The 19,260-nt window shown below is 41.6% G+C and overlaps 2 protein-coding genes across 2 annotated transcripts; one reads left to right on the forward strand and one right to left on the reverse strand.

Moving 5' to 3' along the window:
* Positions 1 to 1,434: 1,434 nt before the first annotated feature.
* On the reverse strand, positions 1,435 to 4,402 carry MRPL18 (mitochondrial ribosomal protein L18). The gene is made up of 4 exons (XM_083434312.1): positions 4,051 to 4,402; positions 3,318 to 3,504; positions 2,642 to 2,876; positions 1,435 to 1,659 (listed from the first exon to the last, which is right to left on the reverse strand). Exons 1-4 carry the CDS (start codon positions 4,118 to 4,120, stop codon positions 1,588 to 1,590), a joined length of 564 nt encoding a protein of 187 aa, XP_083290438.1. The 5' UTR covers positions 4,121 to 4,402; the 3' UTR covers positions 1,435 to 1,587.
* Positions 4,403 to 5,488: 1,086 nt separating this feature from the next.
* Positions 5,489 to 19,088, forward strand: TCP1 (t-complex 1). Its single transcript, XM_083434164.1, has 12 exons — positions 5,489 to 5,783; positions 7,468 to 7,553; positions 8,784 to 8,912; positions 12,842 to 12,939; positions 13,880 to 13,990; positions 14,927 to 15,108; positions 15,618 to 15,744; positions 16,893 to 17,068; positions 17,264 to 17,387; positions 17,709 to 17,901; positions 18,200 to 18,363; positions 18,704 to 19,088. Exons 1-12 carry the CDS (start codon positions 5,714 to 5,716, stop codon positions 18,918 to 18,920), a joined length of 1,677 nt encoding a protein of 558 aa, XP_083290290.1. The 5' UTR covers positions 5,489 to 5,713; the 3' UTR covers positions 18,921 to 19,088.
* Positions 19,089 to 19,260: the final 172 nt, after the last annotated feature.

Below are 19,260 nucleotides of genomic sequence, written 5' to 3' on the forward strand. Positions count from 1 at the left end.
CCTGTGTATGTAGTACTCAGAAATAAACCATAGCACATGTAAACTTTCAAATACTCATTTTGAAAGATTAAATTGCAATGTAACCATTAATCTCCAGACTCAAACCACTTTGGTTTGGGTAATACACCTCACCAATATACTGTACCGTGAGAAAGGTTGCCTGATGTATTGGTTAACTGACACAGTTGTTCAGAATCTGGGATAACAGATAAACAGTGAGAACTTTAATTAAATACAACATTTCTGACTATGGGCCTGGTGACAGAATTAGATGTTAAATCAACCGTTCTAGTTTGATTTCCTGACCTTAACAAACTGAGGAGCAGAATAAATTAGGCTAATAGGTAATTCAAAGATCAAGGCTCATTAGTGCAAATGGCATGTTTAAATGCAAATGAGATCGACCATAAAGCTATTGTTAGCCTAACATCTCCCAACTGATATTCCGGTGTAAGGGTGACCATGGGGCCTACTTGATTGTGGTATAGAAGCTATTGTCACAGTAGGGCAGGCATGTCCAAAGTCCGTTTTGAGGGCCTAATCCAGCTGCTGTGGCAGTATATGTCCTGGGTAAAATCCTTAAAAAAGCTCAACAACTTTGGTTGGCCCTCACGCATGTTCACTTCATCAAATCTGGCCCTATGGGCACCCCTGCTGGATGGTGACTGAAACCAGTGAAAATGAATAGGGCAAATATGAACCGCTGCTGTCATAGGCCCTCATTGTAGATTTAAATAGTAGTCCCAGAGACAAATTGCACCAATTAGATTTTCTTGTCAAAGCGGGTATGAAGCTTATAACAGCAAACACAACATAACTAGTTTAGGTAAAGGACCCCTGAACGGTTAAGTCCAGTCAAACTAGACTATGAGGTGCAGCGCTTATCTTGCTTCAGGCCGAGAAAGCCAGCATTTGTCTGCACACAACTTTTCACATCATGTGGCCAGCATGATTGACCACTTCTGGCACAAGACGACACTGTGAGGAGTGCCAGAGCGCACGGAAACACCGTTTACCTTCCCACTGCAGCGGTACCTATTTATCTACTTGCACTACTTGAACACAACTATTCCTGTGCTCAAACAGTCCAGACTGGCCAAGCTGTTCATCTTGCTGAATAGTTGTGTGGCAAGAATAGCTGCAGAATACTAAACTGTACATGCAGTAGTAGCAAACAATAACTTTTTTCACTGTTACCACAGGCTAATTAATTTCTGTTTTGTTTAATCTCTCTCTGAACCTTTTTATATGGGGGTAGTTTTGATAGAAAAACAGCAGGAGTGCCCTAATCAAGCTTCAGTTTCATAGATCAGGACCAATAACCAAGAAGCTGTAAAAGGCAGCAGGAATATACTGCTCTGAAATTATTTCTAAGAGGTTTCAGCTGCAGCCCAATTTGTATAAAACTATATTTTTTTAAAAAATCACCAACAATTGCCACCAACATCATTTTATTAGATCTTTATTTAACATAAAATGTTTCAATAACATTCTAACATAGGAAGAAAATGTGTTTGTTTCTCCTAAAAATACAGAATTGCAGGTTTTTCTAAAGTATTTCTCAGCATCTTCTTATGAATTTTCAACTTATTCATAAATTCTTTGCAGTTCTTTCAGTACAACACCGCCCTCTGCCATAGCATTTTGGAATCTCTGGACCTTTTTTTAAAAAAAGAGAAAACAATTAAATCACAACCTTTAGTATATGATTTGTGTTATTATATTCAACATACAGAATGTTGCAATTCTTAGATCCCACTGGATATATCAAAGTGACCAACCAGATGCCTGTGAGGGTATCATGGCTAATACCTGTTGAAAGCATTGACTTCCCCATTCTGCTCTGAAAGCCACTGAAAGCCACCCAAGCCAGTGGCTATTACTACATCCTGTGGTGGCAAATGCCATAGTTTCAGTATTCACTGTGTGAAGTACTTCCTCTTCACTGTCCTGAAACTTCCAACAATTATTGGATGGCCCCAGGTTCTTTAACCTCCCCCCACCGCACAATATCCCCACAAAGCTGTAACCTTTCATCATAGGGGAGCTGTCCTTTTCCTATCGTTTGGCAGCTCTATAAAATCCTTTTTGAGGTGGCGCAACAAGAACTTTACACAGTATTGTAACTGCCGTTGCACCACAGATTTGAAGAACAGAATTACGACTTTGCTGTTTTGTTTTCTTTCCTAAGGATCCCTGGCACGAAATTTTCATGCCTTTTTCACAACTGCCACATACCAAGTTGACATTTTCATTGAGCTATCGCCTATGACGCCAAGATCTGCTTCATTGTCAACCACCCCCAGTTCAGACCCTATTAGCTTATATGTGAAATTAAGATCTTTCTGGCACACATTCTTCCTTCCCATTGATTGTCCCAATCCTTCAAGAGATCTTTCCCTTCTCTCATGAATAATGCTAATTTCTCATTTTAGTGCTAGTGACATTTAGCAGCACTATACAGACATGTTTCACATTGTGAAACAGTACACCAAGGGAGATTGCTTGTCATCAGTTGAATCGCTTAGCACTCCATTGTTAGAAATTAATTGCTCAGTGAACAAGGCTGTTATAAGAGCTTAAAACGTAAGAGGAGTTTCTAGGTTAACAGAAGCCTAAAACTCCAAAGTAATCTACTTACCGCCTCACCACTTATTTCCCATGGAGTTGTAGCTCTAATGTCCACAAAGTTGATTCCTGCTTCAAGACAGCGTTGTGCTAGCACACGCCCCACATTCTCACAGGCTGTGACGTCTGAAGTACTATAAAGGTGCTTCTTTATGGCCCACTCTCTAGTGGAGGCAGAGACCACAATGCGACCACTGCAGTGCACAACGTAGGCCTCCACATGATGCTGTGTTCGCTCAAGTCGTAACCTGAATTGCAAGGCACAAAAAACAGCATTTCGTTATTTTACTTCAACAAATATTCTGATATAGTATCAATGACAAGTTTCCCGAGCATTCTATTTATAGTGGAGAACCTTATGCTTTATACCTGGAACTCCTCCCTGCCAATTTCAACACAATACCACCTCTTCCTCTCTCCAAGTCTCAAATCAAAACTCAAACACTGCAACAAAGCATACATGAAGCAAGGTTTAGGTCCTCTGCTCACAGGGATGACAGTGAAGAGGACTGAGATTCAGAACATTGAGCATGAGCCTGACAACATGATAACACAATTGCTCTCTGCAGATTAGAAGAAACGTATCAGGAGACAAAAGAAAAGCTTTGAACAAGAAAATACTGTTTCTTAGCAAAATATTCTTCAGATGTTTGTAGAATTATTCTATGCTTTACATTTTTATAACCTACCTATTCCAATACTCTTGCTTTGGCCATGTGGTTTTCCAGCCTCGCTCTTTCCGTGCTAGAGATAACTGTTCCAAGTTACGTGGATTACGGTTAACGAAGTCGGGGGCAACAATCTCATTTTCTCTTGTATTCTCTTCATCTTTGGCAGAAGGTCTGGAACTGGGAATAGAAGAACTACATCTGACACCTGCAGATAAATAATGAAAAACTAAAGTTTAACACAACCCAGTGCACAGAAATATTTCCAGCATACAAGGTCAGCAAAACCTTTGCATTATGTGACCTCAGCAAAGGTATTTGTAAAACCAGGCAGAAGTTTACTGCACAGTAGCTCCTCCTTTGAAAGAAAAGGGGGAGGGAAAGCCATGCAGCATTGTTAAGGATCAAATACTACAACAAGTACATATTAAGTTTCTACTAACGGGAAGTTGGGCATCGATTCTCAGAGTAAGGCGTGCTTGAGTTTTCCCCGGAACACCCCAGGTGTTCTAAAAGTCAGCAGACTCTCAGTGAGATTTACTCCTGAGAAGATATGCTTAGGATCGGATCCTCGAACACAAACCTAGTAAGTACCTGTATACGATTGAAAGAAATTTAACCGAAGTCAGTAGAGTTAGCTTCCCAGAAAATATATGTATGACCAGACTAGAAAAGGCTTCCGTTCACTTAAATGGGGTCCTTCCCCAGGTTCCATCTGAATTCTATATTAACACTCAAATCCAAATCTCAGCACCTTGAGCAGCTGCCGGGAATGCCCTAGCCACGATCCTCAGCTGCAAAGGCCGCCACCTCCTCAGTGCCATCACGCCGGGAGAAACACACGCTACAGAGCACAGGGCAGCACCATTTTTACAAAGGGAAGCTCGGAGCTTCAGCTCTACTCCTTATCTCTATCTATATGCAAACCATAGGAAAGAAAATCCGTTTCCGCCCCGGGGGCGGGGCAAGGCACTGCCACAAGTTTGTAACCCTACTTCTGATTGGTCAATTCAAGGAAATCCACCCGCTTTCCTCCATAGAAAGGTCCTATAAACGAACAGCGCATAGAGTTGTACGGCTAGATGTTGGGTCCACAGACCCATAGCTTTTCGAGAGTGTAGATGGGACCGTAGTTTTGGAAATGAGAGACTTGCTATATTCAGAGACTTCCCTCTCCCGGACTGGAACTGAGATCCGCCAGCAAAAATAAAATATTCCCTATATCTAATTGTTGGACATGCAACTGCGCAGCGCTTTCAGCATGTAAAAGGAACGCAAGGCATCTGCAATCAACTGACGCAGAATGGGTTGGAAGAGGAGTTTGCAGGAGGGCAGTTTATGCAGTTTTACCACTGCTACACACCCAGCGGCGTTTTGCACGGAGGATTTGGAAGGGAATCTAAATCAGTCGCATAAACTCATCTCTAACCTGCGATATTTCAATCTTAGTTCCCTCAACCTACAAGAATAGACTATTATTGGCATTGGACTTTGCATGCCTTAAATGCTTAGAAACGGAGCGGGGAATACACGAAATAAGATCTGAATTTGAGAGTGGAAACGACTTTTTGGGACTTGGGTTCCCTATAGGAGCCACTGAAAACCTCTCCTTCTCCTTTTCACAGCTAAAATTGGCTTTTCCACCGAAAACCCAGAATTCGCCTCTACAATGGGATTTCCCTCTACATTTTCTTTTATCTTGTCCGTAGAGTCGATCGAGGCTCACAGAGAGAACAGTGCGCTCATATCCGGCGCAGCCTTTATTACATAGCAGTAGCGGTCCGGCGCTTTTTCTTACGTTTTCGATTTCAACACCCTGTAGCTTGATTTTGTCAATCCAAAGTGCGCTTGCGCACTACGGCTCTGATTTTTCTGTCGTTTGTGAAAGGGTGCGGGGGGGGGGCGCTTGCTGGAATGAATTCATCAGATTAATTTCTGAACTGTACAATAATAAATATATATAATAATTCATTGGAATATCACTAGCTTTCCCCAACATGACAAGCTGAGGGGAGTCTCAAGCAAAAGTGGCTTCAAAATGGTTGGGAAAGGCGCTGATGAGACTTTTCCAAAGGCGCTTATTCAACCTGGGGAATTCTCCTCACGCGAGCATCACCGGATCCCGGCCACTTTCTAGAATCTTCTAGAACACATATAACCGCCTCACTTGTTGCTACGCAACAGGAAGGACACGCTCGTTTGCGGCGCAAGGTCCAATCACCATCCAAAACTCAAAAGACAGGCCTGGTAAACTTCTGTCCCGCGTTTTGATTGGTTCATACCTTACGCCCTTCCGGCGAAGATGACGCTAGGAGCCTCCCAACGACCGCCGCCTTGAGGCTTACCCAGGAAGCCTTGCGCCGCGAGGTCTGCAGTGCTGCACGCGCGTTGCTTCCTCGCTCTCTTTGTTCGTCAAGATGGCGTTCGACGGGCCTTTGGCGGTTTTCGGAGAGCGGGGCACCGGCGAGCATGTCCGCACGCAGAACGGTAAAAATAAACGAAAGAAGGAATGGTCATTAATTTCATCGGGGCCTTCCGAAACCCTCTCAGGAGGCTAACGGTGGCTTCGCCTCCGCTAGGGCTGATGGGGCGGGCGCGCGTGTGAGGCGGAACCGGCTTCCCTGCGCTTAACGGGCGCGCAGAGAACGGGCGGCCTTTGGCCAAGGCGGCGAACGTTGAGCTGACCCACAGGCATCCCTTTCCTGAGCCTCTAGAGAGGGGGAGGGATCTATCGGGAGGATCAAACTGAGAGCCACTTGTTCAAGTCTTTTTTCTTCTCGCCACGCCTCGGGTCTCGCGTTCGTGAAATAATTCGCTTTTTCCATGTGCGATGGAGCCGCTCCTTTTCCGTCAGCCTCCGCGAGAATTGGCGGCTCGGGGGGGGGGGCGCAGTTCGCTTCCTTATATGGCAGGGCTCGCTTCCGAAGCTTGTCTCTTTGGTCAACCACATTGCTAAGCCCGATTTGGATGCATTGAGGATTTATGAGAAACCATGCCGTGATATCGGCAGCCCACTCCTATTCCTGTAGGAAATGTAACCGATTGAAAAAAGAGGTTTCAGGAATTTCAAAGCAGAACCACAAAAAGAATAATTATTGATGCTAATTTGTAATTAAAACATTAAATTGGGGTGTAATTTTCAATTTCACATGGCTCCATGGGTTAAAAATTCTGTCAGAGTGTAATGCACACAAGAGAATCCTAAGCTATCAGTTGACCTAATTCCATTAGTTCAAAATAATGTCATTTAAAATCTGTACTAGTGTTATCTTGCAAGATAACGTTGAAACCACATTTTCTTTTAAGAAGTGCTATAATCATAAATGCTGAATAGGTTATTATTTTAAAAATCACTGGTGACTATAGATTTAGGCTAGTGAATATAGATTTGTTTTAAACTAAAAGTTACCTGTGTTTTTCTCATTTTACATGGAATCCCAAGTAGTGGTAGATCATGTAACAAGTAGAGGGGAACTTAAAAATCCTGATCAGCATTGTCTTTCCCCTTCCCCATTGAGATCTTGCATAGATATGTTTATGCTGGCATTTGGTTTATCTGTGGTGAGAGGTTGCATTTTAATCTTTAATACAACAAGTTCTGTTGGTTTTAAAAACACATTTGAGCCTTATTGTGCATATTTATAACATTATAAACTGCATTTAATCTATTGAATTAAAATATATAGCTATTTCCTCAAGCTCAGGTACAAGTTTATTTAGAATCTGTGCTCGGATAGGAGTTGGACCCTTCCCATTCTACTGCCACTTATTTGCATTACCAAATAAGAGGTTATGCTTATGGGATAAAGAAAAGCCTGCCATAATCTAAAGGAGAAGAATGAACACTGTCTTCCTTCTATATTAAATGGCAGAACATAGTACAGTATTACAAAGACAGCAAATGTACTTCATTGCTTTTGGACTGGTTCAGCTGTGCACATGAGGCTGAGAACATTTAGACACACTGTGCATGGAACTGTTATAATGGATCTGTGCTTACACTAGAAAATGCCTATTACAAACTCTGCTTGTGTGGTCCATTTCTTGTGAAAAACTGGATGGATTGTTTGAACAGAGCCTACTTGAGGGCAACATCTGTATCACGTAACCTATTGTTTTTAAAAAAACACGACGCTATTTGAGAGGAAAATGTATCTTTTTTTCTGAACAGTTATGGCTGCTGCTTCCATTGCCAATATTGTGAAGAGTTCTCTTGGCCCAGTTGGTTTGGATAAAATGTTGGTGGATGACATTGGTGTAAGTAGACACTATTTTCTATGAGTAAATTTTAAGAGAAAAGTGCACTGTGCAACCAAGATACGTCTCAGTAAGTCTATTAAATTATCCTGAATTAAACATGTTTTTTAATGTGTTTCAGTGTTCAAAATTCACCAGGCACATTTTGTACCTGGCTATTGGCTACTTAAGACAAAGTAAAGATGGTTGGGCACCAGAATAATAATAATAATAAATAATATTATTATCTGGAGGTGCATGCCTGGGGATCATTGCATCTGGACCGTTTTCACACACTTACTACCCCATTCTGTAGAATTTTATCAGTTATATTTTATCTGCACAATCAGAATTAATTTCAGGAACCAAAGTGCTTTTTCTGTGCAGCTTGAGCAGGAGCAGTGAACAACATCATGGTTAATTGTTGTAGCTTGTCCTCACTTCCCCCACCCCACTGCCCTACTCTCAGTTGTGAAGAATATTCTTATGTTATGAATGGTCATTACTGTACTCAAATAATTTCCATAACTTGTTGGTCACAAGGGTTTGGCTTAAAACAGAAGTGCGTAAATATACATGCTAATTCAGTTATCCATTCTCAGCAGCCTTGCAAAATATGGGCAAAATGTCCCTTTAATGGGCACTTAATTAAGACTTGTTGGACTTTGGCTCATCGTAGTCAGAGTAAAAAGCAACCAGTCTCCATCCTCACTTTGAAGCTGAAAGGGGTGGGTGGTGATTTTCCCAGCAGCTTCATAGTTATCCCTTCATAGTTATCCTCTTCTCAGCTCCAACACTGAAAGGAAAGCTGGAGGTTATTTGGTAGCTGTATGACCAGAGTGTGCAGAACCAAACCAGTAAGCTCACCAACTGTTCCTTCTCTGAAGCAAAAAAATAAGGTGGGGTCTTGCTTGGTTGCTGCTTGGTAAAACCTGCAGCAAAAAACAGACTGCTTAGTGCTGATACTGTATGTTGAGGGTCAGCCCTCCCAGCTCCCAGCCTGTCCTTACCTCAGGAAAATCGGATGGGGGGGGGGGCCTTCCTTGGCTGATGTTGGGCAGAGGAACTTGGCAGCCACATTTTCTGACAGCTAGAAATGTTAGCCCAAAACTAGGGACCCCTGAGCAAGTCCCTAGCGACCCTTAAGCAGTTCTTTATGATTATTTGCATATTTTCCTATTATATTTCATAATTATGATTAATGTTAAGTAACAATCGTTTGTTTGTTTGTTTGTATGTCTGGAATATTAGGATGTGACCATTACAAATGATGGTGCAACTATTCTGAAATTGCTGGAGGTAGAGCATCCTGCGGCAAAAGTTCTGTGTGAACTGGCAGAACTACAAGACAAAGAAGTTGGAGATGGGACCACCTCTGTGGTATGTGTATGTTTGTAGATTCATGTGCACTGGAAAAGGGCTGGGAGCACAATACTGTTCTGTGCTGTCCCACTCAGGTCTGCTTTGAAATCTAAGCAGCATATATATGATTTATTTTAGATACATAATAAATTAACCTGCTGCAATGATGTTTTAAAAATACTGCAACCACTTAATGTTAGGCTTGCTATGTCCATTTATTCCTTAGCCTAGTTTATAAAAGCCTGTTTCACATAAAGGATTATTCTTTTATTGTTGTTGAAACGAAGTATGCTCAATCAACTTGTCAAGCCAAAATACCATAATTAACACAGACTTGATAAACAGTTTAAAAATTACATACTCCAGCTTAATGTGTTTGAATTAGAACTATAATAATTTATTATTTATACCCTGCCCATCTGGCTGGGTTTCCCCAGCCACTCTAGGCGGCTCCCAACAGAAAATTAAAAACATGCTAAAACAGGGGTAGGCAACCTAAGGCCCGGGGGCCAGATGTGGCCCAATCGCCTTCTCAGTCCAGTCCACGGATGGTCCGGGAATCAGCGTGTTTTTACATGAGTAGAATGTGCGCTTTTATTTCATATGCATCTCTGGGTTATTTGTGGGGCATAGGAATTCATTATTTTTTTCCCAAAATATAGTCCAGCCCACCACATGGTCTGAGGGACTGTGGACCGGCCCACGGCTGGAAAAGGTTGCTGACCCCTGTGCTAAAACATCAAACATTAAAAACTTCCCTAAACAGGGTTGCCTTCAGATGTCTTCTAAAAGTCAGTTGTTTATAGCCTTGACATCTGATGGGAGGGCGTTCCACAGGGCAGGTGCCACTACTGAGAAGGCCCTCTGCCTGGTTCCCTGTAACCTTACTTCTCGCAATGAGGGAACCGCCAGAAGGCCCTCGGCGCTGGATCTCAGTGTTCGGGCTGAACGATGGGGGTGGAGATGCTCCTATAAAAGACCTTGGGCTGTATCCAATGTTGTACTAGCAAGGTTCCACTGGTGCAGTAGCACTTAGGTTTCCTTTCTTCCTCCCCACTTGCACCTCTGGAATCTACTCTGGAAGGTCCTCCAATTCTATAGAGTTGATTTTGAGGCCACACGGCAGGCTAGAGGGATACAAGATGAAGACCAGTTGCGCACACAGACATCCCTAGTGCCAGAGGAGCTGCAGCATTAGATATGGCCCATTCTCCCATGAGTTATCTTTAAACAGGTTACTCTCCTGAACCCACTTAATAATAATAATAATAATTTTTATTTATACCCCGCCCTCCCCAGCCAAGGCCGGGCTCAGAGCGGCTTACAAGCAATAATAAAAACAAGATAGATGATTACAACTTAAAAACAAAAGTAAAATACAACATGAAAATAATGTAACATTAAAATATTAAAATGTAGCCTCATCGCAGGAGGAGAAGGAAAAGGGGGAAAAAAAAGAGAGAGAGGGAGGGAGGGAATCAAATTGGCTCCAAGCCAAAGGCCAGACGGAACAACTCTGTCTTACAGGCCCTGCGGAAAGAAATCAGATCCTGCAGGGCCCTGGTCTCATGAGGCAGAGCGTTCCACCAGGCCGGAGCCAGAGCTGAAAAGGCCCTGGCTCTGGTTGAAGCAAATCTAACTTCCTTAGGGCCTGGGACCACTAGAGTGTTGTTATTTATGGACCTTGAGGCTCTCCGTGGGGCATACCAGGAGAGGCGGTCCTGTAGGTACGAGGGTCCTAGGCCGTGAAGGGCTTTAAAGGTCAAAAGCAGCACCTTAAATCTGACCCTGTACTCCACCGGGAGCCAGTGCAGCTTGAAAAGCACTGGGTGAATATGCTCCCATGGCAGAGACCCCGTGAGGAGCCTCGCTGCAGCATTCTGTACTCGCTGGAGTTTCTGGGACAGCTTCAAGGGCAGCCCTGCGTAGAGCGAATTACAGTAGTCAAGCCTGGAGATGACCGTCGCATGGATCACTGTGGCCAGGTCGGGGCGGGAAAGGTAAGGGACCAACTGCTTGATGCGGCGAAGGTGGAAAAATGTCGCCTTGGCTGTTGCTGTAACTTGTGCCTCCATGGAAAGGGAGGCGTCAAGGATTACACCCAAACTTAACGGAAGGCAATGGCACTAACTGGGCCCCCGCAAGAGAAGGGAGTTGGTCCCTCATCCCCATGCCATCTCGACCTAGCCATAGGACCTCTGTCTTCGAAGGATTTAGTTTCAGTCGGCTCCCACGAAACCATCCAGCCACAGCTTCCAAACATCTGGTCAGTGTGTTCGGGGCTGAGTCGGTGTGGCCATCCATCAACAGATAGAGCTGAGTGTCATCAGCATATTGGTGACAGCCCAGCCCAAAGCTCCGGATAATCTGGGCAAGGGGGCGCATAAAGATGTTAAAAAGCATCGGGGAGAGAATTGCGCCCTGTGGCACTCCACACACCAAGGAGTGGCGCGACTTAGAAGGCTACCTGTGTTTACTGTTATAACTGGAGGGAAAGTCTTCCCATTTGACTACCACGTATTTGCATTACAAAATAAGTGGCTATGCTTATGGGATAAATAAGTGACTGCCAAAGGTCTGAAGGAGAATATTGACAATGTATTCATCCTATATGAAATGGCAGTACATACTCTTAATTAATTATTATGGGCATGCTTATAGTTTGGATTCAAAGAAAACACACCTGTTACACTTTACTGTCAGAAGTATTATTCTTTCTTGCAAGTTCATGTAAGGGGGTGGTGCAATTAAAAGATGGAGTAGCTTGAGGCAGAAGAATAAAGTTTTTGGGACTGCATTGGCTATTCTGAATGACAGGCTGGCATCAGTACAGCATAGGGATGAGTACTCTCTTCTGTACTCTGAAATATGTTTATTCCTTTTCTTCATCGTGCACACAGTGATTTACACAAAGAACTCAGTAACCTCTCACATTAACATGAGAACAAACCTTAGTTTTTATCTGTCTGCTTTGGCAGTAGCCAGAAGTAACCACCTACAAAGGAAACAAAATGGGGCCATCATTTCCCCATCCCCCAGCAAGCAAAAGTAGCAACTTCCTTTTCGGAATATTTGCCTGGGAAAGCACTGCAGTTGTTAAAGTCTGCCCCAGCAACAGAACCAACAAATACAATTCTTAGACCATATTTGGATTCCATTTCTGTAGCCAGGTCAGTCTCTTTAAATGCCTTTGGGACAACCCATGTTCCACTTCTGACTTCTTTGGTTATTACTGATAGGGTAATAGAACTGTGTCAAAATCAGAGGGGAAGCAAATGAATAATGCTGTTGTGCATTAAGAGCCTTCTGTTTCTTCACCCAGTTTCTGGTCCTGCTTGCCACAAGACAACAGGCATATACTGAGCTATGTTTATCCTTGCATCATAATCTACAGGCCTTTTTTAAAAAAAACAAATAAAAACTTCTTACCATGTCACTTCCAGCTAGCCAGGGCTGGTTGGGGATCAGGTTTTTGGACACATACATGTGGTTCTTAAGGAGCAGACATCTGACAGGATATGTCTCCCTTACACAGACACTAGGTATTCTCAAGTGCTTATCCTTTGAAGAGGAAGACATTGCAGCCATGGACTTGGGGTGAGAACTCGTTCCCAAGCTATGAGAGGAAATGGGCCCCATACAGCAAAAGCTGCTGCTGTTTGCAAGGGTGGACAGGATAAGCTAGGGCAACTGTGCCAGGCCAGCGCCAAATCCTCTTAAGCCATGGAATCTTGGAAAAAGTAGAAAGGATGTGAAATTTAATTTAATGGTCCCTCCAGGGCCAGCAAGAAGACCTGCAAATGATACCTTCTATCTACTAAAGAGAATGAACTTGTCACATTAAGACCATCATTCTTTTTTCATTAAACTCATGCTTTGACTATGCTGTAATTTTTTCACAGAATAGCTTGCATATTGTTAAATTGTGTCTCTGTTATTTCTAACAGGTGATCATTGCTGCAGAACTTTTGAAAAATGCAGATGAGTTGGTTAAACAGAAAATTCATCCCACTTCTGTCATTAGTGGATATCGTCTAGCTTGCAAGTAAGAAAACTGTTCAGTGGTGAAATCTACTGCTGAGCAATTTCAACCTTCCCTGTTAAAGTTTTATTGAATCTTAAGATTTTTATTTTAGGGCAGCGTGTTATTTTGCCTCAGTGACAGCACATTTAACGGCCCCAGCCATCACAAGAAAGGTGGATGGCAAGTAGGGAAAGAGCACTGGTGTTATGCTGCACGTGGAATGTCCTTTGTAGGGAGGCTCAGCTGGCTCTCACTTTGCTATCCTTTTGACACCAGGCAAAGACTTGTTTTATGTAGGGTTTTTAACATACTGACAGGCCAATCATATATGCAATTTAGGCTGAAGGTAAGGAGAGATACATTGGCAGAACAGCTGCCGTAGGCTTTATGTGTTAGTATTTGCTAACCTGATGCTTTCCAGGTGTATTGGACTAAGTCCCATCTATGCGTGTGTGTGTGCTGTCTAAGTGTACCCAGGACTGATTCAAATGTCCTCTTCATTTCACAAGCCTGCAGGACCACGTTTTTGTCTTTAATCGCTATCGGAGCAGCAAGTATGATAGAGGTTGTTGCACCTGCAGAAGGAGATTTGAGATGATCAGCCTCCTTCTGCAGATGTATGAGATCCATTCTGTCTGTGACCCTCACACACCCTCTAAGCCACCATAGGATGGCAGTCTTAAGTTGCTGTAATTAAGCTCATTGATTCAGGTTGTATTTTATTCTTTGCTGGGTTCAGCTTGGTTGTTTTATATGCTGCGTAGTATTTTAAAACTCTTTCATAAGCTATCCTTGGAATGATGGCTGGCCATTGAAGGAAATAACTCATTTTCAGCATTTATTCCATTTTCAAAGAGATGAAATTACTGTTAATGTTATAATTTCTGTAAGTAGTCAAAGCATTGAGAACATTAAAATTAAATCATAACTAGCTTGTTAAAATTGTGCTTTTATTCAACAGGGAGGCAGTTCGATACATCAATGAGAACCTTGTTATTAACTCAGATGAGCTGGGCAGGGACTGCCTTATTAATGCAGCTAAAACATCAATGTCCTCCAAAATCATTGGAATGTATCCTTTCAGTTTGTGGAAGCAAAGTATTGAGTGCTACCTTGAAGAGAAAAATAGCAATTTTTCTTAGATATTGTAGCCTTATTAGACTTTACCAATTGGTGGGCTCTGCGTTGCTCCCGGACGGGAGGAAGGAAGTCAAATGACACTGAGGGTTGGTTCAGAGAAAGAGTTCTTTATTTCTGCTCTCCGGAGCAGCAGAAAGGCACTTGCGTGGTCAGTCCACAGCAAGTCCAAAGAAATGAGAGATTTCATGCAGTATATATATCCTCCAGGCACCCACTTCCCCAGGAATCGAGGCACGTCAGCTTGTACACGCAGGTTGACATCACAGATGTTCCTGCTCTGGTACTCTTAACCATAAAAGGGTTTTCCTTCCTGTACTTCTGACCATAAAAGGATATTCCTGTTCCTATACTCTTATCTTGGAGCAAGAGGTCACCAACTCCAAGAACACACTCTGGCGCTGTTCCTGGACTAGGTCTGTGCATCAGAGTGTGGTAAGATAAGACCCAGACATGTCATTCCCTACTCCACTGGAACAGCCAAGGTCATCCATTGCCGTGACTGATAAAGGAGAGAGCTTTGTTTATACAGTTGTGTTCTTGCATTTTGCTCAACAGCTCAAGTTGACGCATTTTAGAAATGCTTCCTTGGAGAAAGAAGAAAAGGGGGGGAGGGTTGGGTCCGTTTCAAACTGACTACACAGAAACCCATTCCTTCAATATGTAGTGGGGGAGGTATAAAGGCATGGTCTAATCCTGATTGGCATTCCTTTAAGAATGTCTTTCCAGAGAACTTGCATATGTATAATGACTTTAGTCTTAGCTACTATGAAACCCTCTTGGATATTTATAATGTCTTTTTAATCTGAGATGTGCAGTAAATTTAATAGATGCTCAACTGCTCCTATTCTCCTTAACGGTTTTCTTATAGTGACAGTGACTTCTTTGCCAACATGGTAGTGGATGCTGCACTTGCAGTAAAATACACAGATTCAAAAGGGCAAGCACACTATCCCATCAACTCCATTAACGTTTTGAAGGCACATGGTCGCAGTCAGAAAGAGAGCATTCTTGTAAATGGCTATGCGTTGAACTGTGTTGTGGGCTCCCAAAGTAAGGTCACATTCTTATCAACAAAGCAATAGAGTTTTGTGTTAGCAGCAAAGACACACATGCACTTCCTTTTTCTGAGGAATCCTAAAGTAGATGGCATAAAATATAGTTAACACTTCCATTTAACATGAAAGTATGATACTAAATAAACTGTAGGAGACATTTGGTCCTCTTCTGTGTCGGGCTGCAATTCTGCACCCTCATACCTGGTAGTAAGCCCTCTGAATTTAGTGGGACTCACTTTTTAGTAGATGTCTAAAGATTTGTGGTGTAAAAGTGTATCAACCAATAATGCATGATTTGAATGGATGGGCACTGATTTAGACTAGAGGGTTTATGAACAGAGTGGGTTTCAAGAAAATGAGTCTTTGGTGAATAACTTTGTTACAAGAATTACTAATAGCACATTTTAAAGAATATTCCTAACTTGATTTTTAAAAATAATTTTGAAATACTGTATTTTAATAAACAACCTAGGATGTGTGGTATGTTTTTTCTCCTTTTTAAAGGTATGCCCAAGAGAATAGTAAATGCAAAGATTGCATGTCTTGACTTCAGCTTACAGAAGACTAAAATGAAGCTTGGTGTTCAGGTTGTAGTCACAGATCCTGAAAAACTGGACCAGATTAGGCAGAGGTATGCTGTGGGGGGATACTTGGAACTAAAATGATAGTGTGTATATATAGGTTTCAGGCTTGTCTTAGATAGTGAAACATGTTTAAAAAGAACCAAGGGCAAATACGGAATCTTAAGAATTTTGAAGCAGTGTGTTCCAAACTGTATCACTATCCTTTGAAAGAATCAGCTCAATTCAAGTTGATTATAAAGAACAGCAGCAGATTTCTTTTAATTAAGTGTTGGTGTGTGAATCTAAGCTTATGGCAAATTTGAAATCAATTAAATCAGTTTACCTTCCCACAGGTTTGCTTCCTCATCTACCTGAATAAGGAGCTCCATAATATTTGTGATTGTGTGCCATAACTGAAAGCAGTAGAGCTGCCTTCTCAAACCTAGTGCCTTCCAGATGTTTTGACTTCAACTTTTATTATCTGACCAGTGCTCATGCATGGAAGTTTTAGTGCTAGTAATACCCTGGCGGGCACCTTACAAAAAAAGGCTGCAGTAGGGCTACATCTGATGTAGGGGTCTTTTTGTGGGGTCTAGCAAACTTTGCATCATAGAATGGTAGAGTTGGAAGGGACCACAACGGTCATCTAGTCCAACCCCCTGCAATGTAGGAATATTTTTGTCCCATATGGGGCTTAAACCCATCATCCTGAAAGCATAGGACTCTTAGCTTTACTAACTCAGCTATCTCACAGGCTTATGCTTCTGTCTATTGCTAGACAGCTGGGTTTGGATGGAAAGTTGTATACTTTATTAATTTACCAGTCTCTGATAGCGGTGATGCATGTTCTGGTAACCTTCAAATGAGACAATTGTATAGTATGGAGAGCTGTATTTGAAGATGGTTTGGAAACTGCAGTTAATCTGAGATACATCTGCAAAGATTTTATATGGGACTGGGCATTATGATCACATGTCAATTGCACAGGCGTCCAACTCATTTCAAAATGCTACTTTTGATCTTTAAAGATCTTTAGCAGAGGCCCTGTATGTGTGTCTGGAAAGCATTTTATATGAAATGGATATTAATATAATTGGGAAGATAGCTCGTACATTAAATCACAGTTAGTTTTATGGAGTATTTTATCTTTTCGACCACTAATTTCATATTTGAGTTTCTTTCTGTTTAACTAATGCATGCCTACTCTCTCATGCAGAGAGGCTGACATCACTAAAGAGAAAATTCATAAGATCCTGGCCACAGGCGCAAATGTCGTTTTGACTACTGGTGGAATTGATGATATGTGTCTGAAATACTTTGCGGATGCTGGTGCCATGGGAGTACGCAGAGTTCTAAAAAGAGATCTTAAACGCATTGCTAAGGCTTCTGGAGGTAACTACAGACACCTCAGCTTAACATCACAGCTTGCTAGTCTTGTTAGTAGTGAAGTTAAATATGTAGAAACATGTTGCTTACTGCCACTTGTTGGACCTTAAAAACCCAAATACGAGTGAGGTTGTTTGGCACAATGAAAGTGGCTTTTGTGAAGCATACTAAAGGCCTTGTTTGTGTGTTGTTTTTTATAAGCCACTCTGTTGTCAACCCTGGCAAATCTGGAAGGTGAAGAAACTTTTGAGGCATCAATGTTGGGACAAGCAGAAGAAGTGGTTCAAGAAAGAATTTGTGATGATGAATTAATCTTAATCAAGAAGTAAGAATTATTCTCTTGCATAAAGTATTGGCACCAGCATATTTTGCTACATCTTTCGAAATTTCATGTTTGATAGTTGCCATGGTGCCTTTTTAATTGTGTGAGCATTTATATGTGTGGGATAGATTATTTTCAGTCCTCTGTAATTAGTTTGAGACCATGAATTTTCTTGATAAACCTGGACACAATTCAGTTGTTAACTACATAATGAAAAATGAGTAACTCAAAAATATAGCTAAATGGGGTTGGTTAGATTAGCTATTAAATTTTTTGATAACTAACTCAGGAATAAGGGCCTTTCACTTCGTCTTTCTGAAACAGTACTAAGGCACGGACTACAGCCGCCATTATATTACGAGGGGCAAATGACTTCATGTGTGATGAAATGGAGCGATCCTTGCATGATGCTCTTTGTGTTGTCAAAAGAGTATTAGAGTCAAAGTCTGTGGTTCCAGGAGGTGGTGCAGTTGAAGCAGCGCTTTCTATTTACTTAGAAAATTATGCAACCAGTATGGTAAGTTTCTAGTTAATAAATGTTTGGAAACACTTCTGACTGTGAACTTTGTTTTATTGTAGCTTTGGAGTTCTTTTTTTCAGTTGAGAGCAGCCATAATTCACTTAATAATTGTTGAAAGATGCATTGGGAATTTTTAAATGTAAGATTGATTTTAAAAATGGATAGGTTTATTCTGAATACCTATATGGGATCACTTCAACTAACTTTCAGCACAATAGACTATTTATTGCTAATAAGGCATTTTTCTTTTGCATTATAGTTCTGAAATGCTAATATATAATTCTTTTTTAATTAGGGATCACGTGAACAGCTTGCTATTGCAGAATTTGCAAGATCACTTCTGGTTATCCCAAACACTTTAGCAGTCAATGCTGCTCAAGATGCTATAGATCTTGTTGCAAAACTCAGGGCATTTCACAATGAAGCTCAAGTGAATCCAGAACGCAAAAACTTGAAATGGTAAGTGGAATTGTTTGTCACAAGCCCAATGACATATAGCTAATTCTAGTCTTAATATGCTAGCACTCAATACAAATCATCTTAAAAAAATAACTTAAGCCCTGTGTCTGTAGCGGCAGCTTTGCCAAGGTAGGTTTTTCTGGTGGTGTACTTCGTTCAGGTACAAGGTTGACAAAAATGGATAAAGTTTGAGGAAGAGCACAGGAACTAAATGTTGACTTGCTCTCACTGTATCAAAAATGTTACAAAATTGGGATTAAAAGTTAGCTCTTCATTTGGGAATATTAAACCAATCTAAAGTTTATGTACCTATCTAAAACAATTAACTTTGCTTTTAAAGGATTGGTCTTGATTTAATCAATGGAAAGCCACGTGACAACAAGCAGGCTGGTGTATTTGAGCCTACTGTGGTTAAAACAAAGAGTCTGAAGTTTGCAACAGAAGCTGCAATTACTATTCTTCGAATCGATGATGTTATTAAGCTTCACCCTGAAAGTAAAGGTGATAAAGGCGGGTGCTATGAAGATGCAGTTCATTCTGGAGCAATTGAAGACTAAACACATTTTTATTCCAACTGTTCCTGTAAAAGTCTTTGTAGTCTTGTATGTTCAAGTGTGTTAATGAAGCTGTTGCACTTCTGCTTAATTACTTAAAATTAAAAAATGGCTGTGTCCTCATATTTGTTCTGATATTTAAGCACGCAATAAAATGCAAGGTGGCTAAGAGCTTTTGAGGGCTTAAACTGAAGTCACTATACAATGCTTTTGGTTCCCTACACCAAGGAATGCTGTGTAGTCATGCCTAGCGCTAAAGTTGCAGTACCCAAGGTTTTTGCTTTGTGCTGGGGTGGGGCAAGCGACAGCTTAACTTTTCCTGAAGTCAAGAGACTGATTCTGC

The sequence above is a fragment of the Podarcis tiliguerta genome, assembly GCF_965153285.1.
Source record: "Podarcis tiliguerta genome assembly, chromosome: 3".
NCBI classification, from domain to species: domain Eukaryota; kingdom Metazoa; phylum Chordata; class Lepidosauria; order Squamata; family Lacertidae; genus Podarcis; species Podarcis tiliguerta.